General features: G+C 41.6%; 1 protein-coding gene across 3 annotated transcripts; it reads right to left on the reverse strand.

The window, feature by feature from the left end:
- Positions 1-215: 215 nt before the first annotated feature.
- On the reverse strand, positions 216-8,821 carry creb3l3l (cAMP responsive element binding protein 3-like 3 like). 3 transcript variants are annotated; one of them, XM_021606513.2, is made up of 10 exons: positions 8,663-8,821; positions 7,402-7,539; positions 6,057-6,447; positions 5,026-5,132; positions 4,076-4,168; positions 3,334-3,440; positions 3,048-3,116; positions 2,836-2,920; positions 2,080-2,173; positions 216-1,853 (listed from the first exon to the last, which is right to left on the reverse strand). In XM_021606513.2, exons 2-10 carry the CDS (start codon positions 7,537-7,539, stop codon positions 1,432-1,434), a joined length of 1,506 nt encoding a protein of 501 aa, XP_021462188.2. In that variant the 5' UTR covers positions 8,663-8,821; the 3' UTR covers positions 216-1,431. The 3 variants fall into 3 exon arrangements, with proteins under 3 accessions (XP_021462188.2, XP_036836021.1, XP_036836020.1); XM_036980126.1 differs by lacking the exon at positions 8,663-8,821 and adding an exon at positions 8,109-8,560; XM_036980125.1 differs by lacking the exon at positions 8,663-8,821 and adding an exon at positions 7,693-7,820.
- Between the last annotated feature and the right edge of the window lie 1,130 nt (positions 8,822-9,951).

Consider the following 9,951-nt stretch of genomic DNA (forward strand, 5'->3'; position numbering starts at 1 on the left):
TCACTGGCCTAAGTGCGACACTTCAGGAACAGGGTTGCCAACCTATGAACTAGACCTTGGGAAAATCCCCAGAAAAACGTATAGCTAGATCTAACAAACTGTGGTAACACCAATTTCTGCACAAAGAAACAGCACACGTGTAAGCAATATTTGAGCACCATGGACAGTAGCACCAAACTCATGACAATCCTTAATAAAAAACATTTAAAAAAAGGGACTTTTAATAGTGAAGTTTAATGTCATACATTAATTGTTAAAAATGAACATTACAATCATTCCAGCCTATTTACATTCCAATTTCGGACTATGGCATATCAGTGCTTCTTTTCAACATGATTAAGCTACATCTAAATCTCTTCTTTGACATATCAAAAATAACAAAGAGTTCCAATACCATTTAGATTTCATAATTCACTGAACTGAAGAAAAAGAAGAAAAGACAACAAAAATGCCTCACTGAATGAACTGACAGGTCATTACACTTGAGTATAGTTATACTGCAACACTGAATTAACATAGCTAATAGATTAAAACAAATTGTTCACCTCTCCATATGACATACACTTAAAAATATGTCCAGAGGTTTACAGGGGTAAACATACTGTAGGTCCAGAGAGAGAACCACTGGATAAAGGACTCACAGCTCCTCCCTAAAAAGGTCAAAACTAGTCACAGTTCCGCCACTGGCACTGGAAAATGGGGACTAATTCCAGAGCACTCCCATTTTCAGTCGTTTAAATTTGTCAACAAGCTAAAAGCAAAACAAAGAAAACACAAAAGAAAGCATGAAAACCCTTGTTACAAGGAAAATACCAAGAGATGTCCACAAAATCCAAATGGCCAAATGTCCTGCAATGTCTAAAGCAGAGTATACAGACAGATCAACCACTAAGCTAGCATCATGAGTACACATTTACACTATGGATGCTGAATGTGCAAAGTAAACTAGCAGAGGACTAGACATGCGCTATGGAAGGAATTGGTCATTCGCTAGCAAAGTGCTTAGCAACAAGACCTGTTGGAGACACGAAAACACAGATGGCAAGAACTAATCATTTTGTTTTTCAAGAGAGAATTTGTGTTTTAAAGTCTTCAGCAGTCAAGTGATTTCAACAGATGACTATTCCCTTTCATAGTGTACTTCACCCCCCCCCCCCCTGATGAGAGGCTAACGCATAACAATGGAAATCTCAGTAGTCCATTCTACCACTGGAACGGAACATCAGAACAAAGTGCTCAAAGAGGAACAGTAGTATCACCAGGAGAAGGAGGAACAGATAGAGGAATACTGTCATAACAGAACATCTACTACCCTTTTCCCACCGGGTTTCAATCAACATTATCAATAACAACTGAAACCTTTGATTCGCCCCCTTCATCCTAGCCCGCTTCCTCCCTCTGTTAGTTGATTCAAATCTGGCTCTTATCTGTCTACATCTCATCCGAGCGGTGTTGCTGTATAATGATGGACGTTGGCTTCCTGTCGATCCAGTTTTCCTTGGTCCTTGGAACCTCGTAGGCCACAGGCGTTCCCACTGGATCTCTGGATCCCTCCTGCAGGCCCCCGGGCCCAGCCCCCGGCTTCAGCTCGTTTTGACCTGGTTTGGGGAAGTCTGCAGACGAGTTGCTGTTGACTCCGCTTTCTGTTTCCGACTGCTCCACCTTCTGGTAGTCCGGTGTGTGGTTCTGGCCTCCAGTGAACATTGCCTTGGGGTTCTCTACCTTGGCCACTAGGAGGAGGCTGAGAGGGGGCGGCTCAGCGCTGTCAGTTTCCTCCACAGGCTCAGAGTAAGCCAGGGGCAAGGGGTCTGGGGTGTCATCAACAGCCACGGAACGCAAGGTCCTGGACACAACTACAGTTCAAAGGGAAAAGGCTTGTTAACGTATTCTGCATTCTTACACAATGTTTCATACAGCACCTTAACTGGAAGAGACAGGAAATATTTGTGAACAATTTTAGATGTGGTTTATTGTTGTATACATAGCTATTCTTTGAATGTTGTTTTCAACAGAAGAACATGCTATTCATAGTTTAGACATAGCCTTAGCATTTCAGACGACACTTCTCTCCTGACTTACCGGAAGAGGGGGTGTATATCTCCTTCTGTCCAGGGCTGCGGCCAAACGGGTTGACAGAGGGGAAGATGATGAGGCAGAAAGACAGCAGGAACACCTGAGCAGAGAAGGAAAAAAAACATAAGAAAGTTGTTAAAAATGTGGTGTGTGCGACCCAGATTTACAAACCCAGTAGATGAGGTACATCGGTCAACAAAGATGAACGCAAAAAGTATTTTACTGTGTAATAAAAAAAAAAAAAATCTTCCATTTGTTTTTCTATGCTAAAGTAACCTTGTTTTGTATAAGAAATATAATTCTCATCATTACGGACCCAAGCAGCACTCGTCTTCTGTTAACCGAAGCGGAAGTACTTGTTGGTTTATGTTTCCAACATACCATTGTTTGGCAGTGGGACAAAATAATGGGTAGTCAAAGTTGCGTTGGCCTCAATAGAACACTTACATAAAATACACTAGTACAGTACAGGCAGGCACTCCTTGAGCACCATATGAAACCACAAGCAAGCCTCAATCAGGGTTGGGCTATCATGTCCCAAAACAGTTGAAGCTATACAAACAGTTGAAGCTATACTCTTTCAGGCTGAGCTGGCAACCTGAAAGAGCAGGATGTAGCACCCACCATGTTAAAGTTAACTTCAATTTGAAAAAGGTTGACAAACAAAATGTCAACAAGATACATCTGCAGACGTAAACTTGTATGTGAGAGTCCTTCAGTACTAGTTTTGCTACTAGATCTACTCTGTGTTAGTCCTCTTACCATGACACAGGTGCTGGTGGTGGTTGTCTTCATGGTTGACATCTTCATCATGGACTGCAATTTCCTCAGCTGCTCTATCAGAGACCTAGACAGGGGGAGAATAATAACACCCATTGGACATTTTCTCAATGTTAGTCTACAAACGTTCATTCTCTGATACTCATCATAACAACATTCACTCCATAATCATGATAACAGCAGTGGTGTCTTACATGTTTTGTTTCTGCAGTTGTTGGACCTTCTTCTGCAGCTCCTGGTTGTGAGCGGTGCAGATGGAAACCCTAGGCACCAATCAGCAATAACTCAAGTCAATCAACCAATCAAACTCTACTTAACACAGACACACAAACACCTTTTGACCCAACGAAGACATAACAAACAGGCTAAACATTGGTGAAGTGAAATGGTGAAAATCAATCATACGATGACTAATACTTTATTAGTAGTGTGTGCTGGCTTTCAATTCATTTTCAGAGATCCCGCCATTCTTTCTCTCACCTGTTCTCCAGGCCGTCCACGTACACCTTCTTCTTCTTCCTACTCTCCTGGGCCGACTGCTTGTTGCGGATCTTCCTCCTCACCCTCTTCAGGGTCCTCTCCTCCGCCTGCGACAAAGACAGAGGAGGAATGGTTACCCATCACATGCTTGACATGATTGAGCGGATAGTACACAGTGCTGAGGAGCAGTCTGCCGTCACACTGCTGGAGCCAAACAAGCTATCTGGGACGGTTTCTCATTTGGTTTGATTGGAAGTGATTCTGCAGGGTTTTATTTATTTTTTCTCATTTTGAAAAAAAGGGTCAACAAATAATTACGCTGTAGTCAAACGTGCGTGCAGGAGAGATGTCTATTATTTAATAGACATTTTCTGTCCGCTGGCCAAATATGAAACATAGATTAGAGGAGGCTGGTGAGAATGGGCTCATTGTAATGGAATAGAGTCAAACGTGTTTCCATATGTTTGATACCATTCCATTTATTCCATTTCAGCCATTACAATGAGCCCATCCTCCTATGGCTCCTCCCACCAGCCTCATATGATAGATTTTGCCTTCATAATAGCAAGCTCAACACTCTAAAGTAGCAACAAATTGGGTAGATTGTGTCACACCCTCCCTGGCTGTCATTTTTAAGGGGTGCTCCCTGAATGCCAATTAGATCAATGTTTACAATGGTTTCTAGGTTGGTCTCCAGCGCGTCAACAAGTATTTGGAATAAATCAATGGAGAAAATGATGACCTTAGTAAGAGGCATGCAGGACGGTATGGTTGCTCCTTCCTTAGCGAGAAGTCTCCTTTCCTCATCAGTCAGAACAATCTCCTTGAACTGGAACTAAAAGGGAAGAAAAACATGTTTATTTGTTTTATGAGATGTGCTGAAGATCTGCTCAAGGCCACACGTACACCACTTTGCCACAAAGATTAGGTCTTGTGAGATTACATTTTGTTCATGTACTCCAGGGATCATAACTAGTAGCCGCGGGCCGATTATGTTCTTGAGCGGCTGGTCAGGGGGCCAGAACATAATTACAAATAATTTGCTGAATCTACTAGTTAATGATGCCTGGAGTACATTAACAAAATGTTCGCACACATTATCTTATTATTTGACCCTGCTGGTCATCTATGAACATTTGAACACTTTGGGCTTAATGGTCATGTACTCTTATAAAATCGGAATCCGGCACAGCCAGAAGAGGACTGTCCACCCCTCAGTGCCTGGTTCCTCTAGATTTCTTCCTAGGTTCCTGCCTTTCTAGGGAGTTTTTCTTAGCCACCGTTCTCTCTACATCTGCATTGCTTGCTTGATGTTTGGGGTTTTAGGCTGGGTTTCTGGCTAAGCACAAATAAAACCACCCGGAGGCCAAATTCATCCAGCCAGTTGGGGAACCCTGGTGTACTCAAATAATGTACAATGCCATTCTTACTAAAACAATGAGTTTGGAAGTAAGTTTAATGGAGAAACTGCCACTTCCATTTGCGATACTACATCAAAGAAGTTACTGCAAACAACAGACATGCGATACAACAGGATATGTACTGCCATTGTTTTTTGTACCACATTGGGCGACGCTCCTCACCTCCTCTTCGTCAACAAAACAAAAACAGCCTTTCCGGATGACATCTTCCGAGACTTGATCATCTTGTTTCCTCGTCTATAATATATTCATTTGATTATGTGAAACTCACCAGATCAGCTTTGTTGTTCTGTGAAGAGTCCTCTATGGCGAGAGAACAGGGAAGTTCTTCACTGGAATAGATCTGTTCCACTTCCATCCCCTCACTGTCCAGGTCGTCTGATGAACAGGAGAGCACAAACATATTCATTTTTTTATGTTCACATGAACAGTAAAGTTCTCAAACCTTACTAGGTTATTCTTTTGAAATCTTCTAGCCCAAGGACACAAGTCTAGTGACTGGACTCAAATCTGCTAGACTTAATACCCAAAACATAGAAGAGATAGCTGGAATTAGGTGGTGCGAGTCTAACTGATCTTTATAGTTTTAATGGGAATATTTAAGATGAATAAAGTTCATATTCAGTAAAGAGTGATTAACACAATACTTAACATATTTAAGTTTTCGCTTGCTGTAATACACATGATTTCCAGTGTTCTGTTCAAGTAAGGTTCTGTTGATAGGGATAGACACCAGACTGGAGGTACAAGGACCAAGGACACGGATTATTATTGTATTCTTGTGAAACTGTGATTCTGTAGCAGCTGACAACATTACTGCATTCGATTTTGACTTCCAAAAAAGGCTCTCAGCTGGCGCTTACAGATCACTTGGTACTGTCTGATTACAATTAAAAATGGCATGTCTCCAAGAGGCCAGCTAGACATTTTCTCTGCTTCTGTTCTGGAGGTGTCTCCCTGCCTGTTGCAACTTGTAATAAACCAGATTGATTTCGGATAGATTTGATCAACGACTGCTCTGTTTCACCTGGAAATTCCCCATTACAATAGTTGATTGGGTGGTGTGCTACATTATTCATGATTCATGACCAGCTGGGCTAGTGTGTGTGTGTTGTGTACGGTCACACCTGGGAACCTCTTCATTTGCAAAGCCCCCTAAAGTTAGTCTGTAGACGCTCAAACTACCAACAAACTATCCAATTAGTTGAATTGTCAAGAGCCAATTTGATGTCATGCAACTATTCATACCACCCAAAGCTATGAACCTGCTAGACAAGTATAAAGGTCTAGATCAACATTTACCCAGATCAATAAAGACATCCATGTCAGGCTTCTCAGCCCTCACACTCTGTAGAGCATTCATGTCTCCTCCCTGAAGTAGAGAGTAGCTGTGGTCCGTTTGCACAGCCAGGGCTTCAGGGCTCTCAGCCTCGAGCTCCAGGGCCATCAGGGGACTGTCGGAGTAGCCCGGGCTGGGCTGGGAGTACCCTGGGCTGGGTGCGGTATCACTGTCACTCCCCTGGGGGCTGGGGCAGGCCAGGAAGTTCTGTCCAACTACGCCCCCAGTGCTGCTGTCATCAGAGATGCCGCTGTCGCTGCCCAGTGGAGAGTGTGAAGCACACGAGGCAGCCATGTTGTCTTCTCCCTCCAGCAGGCTGGACAGGAAGTCCTCAGTGTCCATGCCTGTCAGCATCTACAACAAACACAGCAGGATGTTGGTGTCCATTCAATGACTGTTTATTCTACAAAGACAAAATGTGAAAAATTGTTATTCTGCTTTAAAGTAAGGAAGTAGTGCTGAGCAATTAGTGCTTTTCGAAGTCGTTTCGGTCGATTATAAAAAGATAATCAGGGTTTTCGATTTTGATATTTTTTTTAGATATTAAATGCACTTTGCATTATGTGGGTTGAATGTTTATTAATTTATAAAATAATGAATAAAAGTCCCATGATGGTAGTGGTTGCCCATTACTGCTTATCACATATGAATCCATCATTTAGTCAAATGACTTTACATTAATAAAATATTTTTTAAATTACTATTATTTCATTCCAAGTCATCATCTCATCTCTATAGCGCTGCTGCCTATGCTGTCTGACAAAATCACTATTTTAGTAGATCAAAGAAAATATGACTTCTGAATACCAACTGTCAATTACTAAGATAATGTATTTTCAGGCTCATGAAGCAACTGCTTTCTATCCCTGTTGATCGCACGTTCTCTCAGTCTCCGTGTCTGCTCCGTTCAGACCGGACAAGTTTAAGCAGGCGCGCAATGGATTATGGTTATTGTAGTTAATTACCACGCTTTCTGCACTAAACTATGTAGAATATTGGCCTGCTGGAAACGACAACTGCCTACTACATCGCACAGTTCAGGCTTCATCTGATTTATCTCTAGAGGAAAATATTGAACCAACGTCAGTAGTTAGTTTAAAAAAAAATCTAAAAAATAACTGATATTTCAGTTAATCGCTCAGCACTATAAGGAAGTTTATCACATTATTGATGTAAAACAATAAAATAAATTATTCTGCTTTACTAGATACCATTAAATTAATGGTTCGTTCCCTGACAATTACTAAATTCTATTAGCCTATTGGTTAGCAAACATAAAACAGTGTTATTCCTAAGTGGGAGACATACATCTTGCTCGGCGAGCCAGTTTTCTAGCCCATTTCCATCTGTGAAGAAGGGATCGTCGGCTCCAGTCTCTCCATACTGGCACAGGATCCCCAGAAGATCGACTCCATCCATATCAGGAAGATCCTCAGTGACTGACATCTGGGAAAACAGAATCAGCAATGTCACCATTACAATCAGGAAATATAAGACTTTGGTTTGGGGGCAGGTTCAGTTCAATGATGTGTGATAAGAGAATTTTGACTGAACTCATTCTTGTTCAAATAAAAAGGCAAATATATAGGAATATCCTACCCAATAACTGTATCTTTAATTTTAAATTCTCTAACATGTAAATTCTGGACATGAGAAATTCTGGAGAGAGACTAAAGTGAGAATTGACACAAGTCACTAGTGTTCGGCAGCCCCCACACAGTATACAGCTGCGCGCTCCCATCAATGACCTCATTCTTATACATCGCCCCGCCCACTTCCCCCTTTGTCACATGAGAAGCAACAAAACAAGCCAGTCTACCTGCCGCGTTCATATGCAAGTCGGAACTAAGAAACTCGGAAAGGTCGACTTGCTGATTCGTTGAACGCGGAAGGCGAATATATACAACCAGTTAGCAAGTCGGGGGTTTCCGAGTTTCCTAATTCAGACTAGTACATGAACGCGGCATAAAATGTTCGTGATAATATTGCACTTCAAATCTGTATGAAGTACTCACATTTGATATGAACTGCTGCTGCGAAAAATCTAGCTCACAAATAAATGTAAACCAGTTTGTGCTCAGTAGGCCGATGGTTAGTTAGCAAGCTAGCTAGGTAACGTTAGCCAGATACATTGTTGCCGGCCTAGTTCATCTAGCTTTCGTTAACTACAATAAATAGCATTGTTAGCATAGAAATATAATGTACTGACAGTGCAGACACAAGGGTTAGTAGGTAACGTTAGGCTAGTTAGTTAGCTAATCAAGAGTTTGCTTGCCATACTCAACACAACTGCATAGTTGACCAGCCAATGCATGTTCCATGACCTACTAAATTTGACAAATAACTGAACATAGCATTTCCATAAAATATAAAGAATCGATGGTCATAAACTGCACACCACGGCTTTACACATGTTTAAACTGACAGCAGCTAACGTTATAACGTTAATAATGTGCCAGCACGACAGATTCATCTGTGGAAATATTGCTGAGGGCGTGGTCGTTGTTGTATGTGTTCGTTTATTAATAAAATAAATAGCATTCATTTATCATGTCTCAAATATACTTACCTTTCTCAGTATACTGCCTGACAAGTTACAATAGCATTCGAGTGAATCAGTGAAGCTATTTTCGTTTTCTATTCCCCGTTACTGTATGTAGAGTACACTCTCAAGTATGACTACTCTCTTCCTGATGAAATCACCTTGCAGTTCCAACAAGACAGAAATTGCGTCATCACGTATCGACGAGTCAGCATGCGCAATATTAGTCCGTTATGGGAAATGTAGTATAGTGTGTGCAATACAGTATGATCACAGTACACAGACTCAAACTATACTAAACCATGAATCAAAGGCATCACAAATGGATGAGGTTTACTGCTTGTGAAAATGTACTCTTAATAGGATATAATGGCATTTTCTCTCATACATTTCTCGTACATCTTTGATATTTTTGTTTCTTCAGAAAATATTGAGCTGCACGAAGAGAGACATACTGAGACGAGGGCACGACAAAGCCTATTTCGCCTCAGGAGACTGAAAAGATTTGGCATGGGTCCCCAGATCCTCAAAAGGTTCTACAGGTGCATCATCGAGAGCATCACTGGTTGCATCACTGCCTGGTATGGCAACTGCTCGGCCTCCGTCCGCAAGGCACTACAAAGGGTAGTGCGTACAGCCCAGTACATCACTGGGGCCAAGCTTCCTGCCATCCAGGACCTCTATATCATGCGGTGTCAGAGGAAGGCCCTAAAAATTGTCAAATACTCCGGCCACCATAGTTATCGACTGTTCTCTCTGCTACCACACGGCAAGCGGTACCGGAGCGCCAAGTCTAGGTCCAAAAGCCTTAACAGCTTCTACCCCCAAGCCATAAGATTCCTGAACAGCTAATCAAAGGTCTACCCAGACCCCTCTTTTATGCTGCTGCTACTCTCTGTTTATAATCTATGCATAGTCACTTTAACTCTACCTACATGTACATATTACCTCGACTAACCAGCACCCCTTGTATATAGCCTTGCTTGTTTTTTACTGCTGCTGTTGAATTATTTGTTACTTTATATAAATATATATATACTTTTTCAAATGTATTTTTATTAACTTCTTAAAGCATTGTTGGTTAAGGGCTTGTAAGTAAGCGTTTCACTGTAATTAATACCTGTTGTATTCGGTGCATGTGACAAATAGAATTTGATTTGATACTGTACATTAGGCAAATGCATCATGCCCCCCTTCAGTTTCATCCACAGCTTAGAGTCTACATATGCCGATAAGCCTGATGTGTAGGCTAGTTACTGTTTCTGTACTGCAAGTAAGACATTAGGGTTGTTTCTTGTCAGATACGGTCACCATTT

The sequence above is a fragment of the Oncorhynchus mykiss genome, chromosome 6 (assembly GCF_013265735.2).
Source record: "Oncorhynchus mykiss isolate Arlee chromosome 6, USDA_OmykA_1.1, whole genome shotgun sequence".
NCBI classification, from domain to species: Eukaryota; Metazoa; Chordata; class Actinopteri; order Salmoniformes; family Salmonidae; genus Oncorhynchus; species Oncorhynchus mykiss.

Bases quoted from the DNA above. Each gene is read 5' to 3' on its own strand.
- creb3l3l (XM_021606513.2), bottom strand. From the start codon at position 7,539: ATGTCAGTCACTGAGGATCTTCCTGATATGGATGGAGTCGATCTTCTG. The intron at 3,117-3,333 runs GTGAGAGAAAGA...ATTGGTGCCTAG, and splicing joins GTGGACGGCCTGGAGAACAG to GGTTTCCATCTGCACCGCTC. The intron at 2,921-3,047 runs GTAAGACACCAC...CCCCCTGTCTAG, and splicing joins CAACTGCAGAAACAAAACAT to GTCTCTGATAGAGCAGCTGA.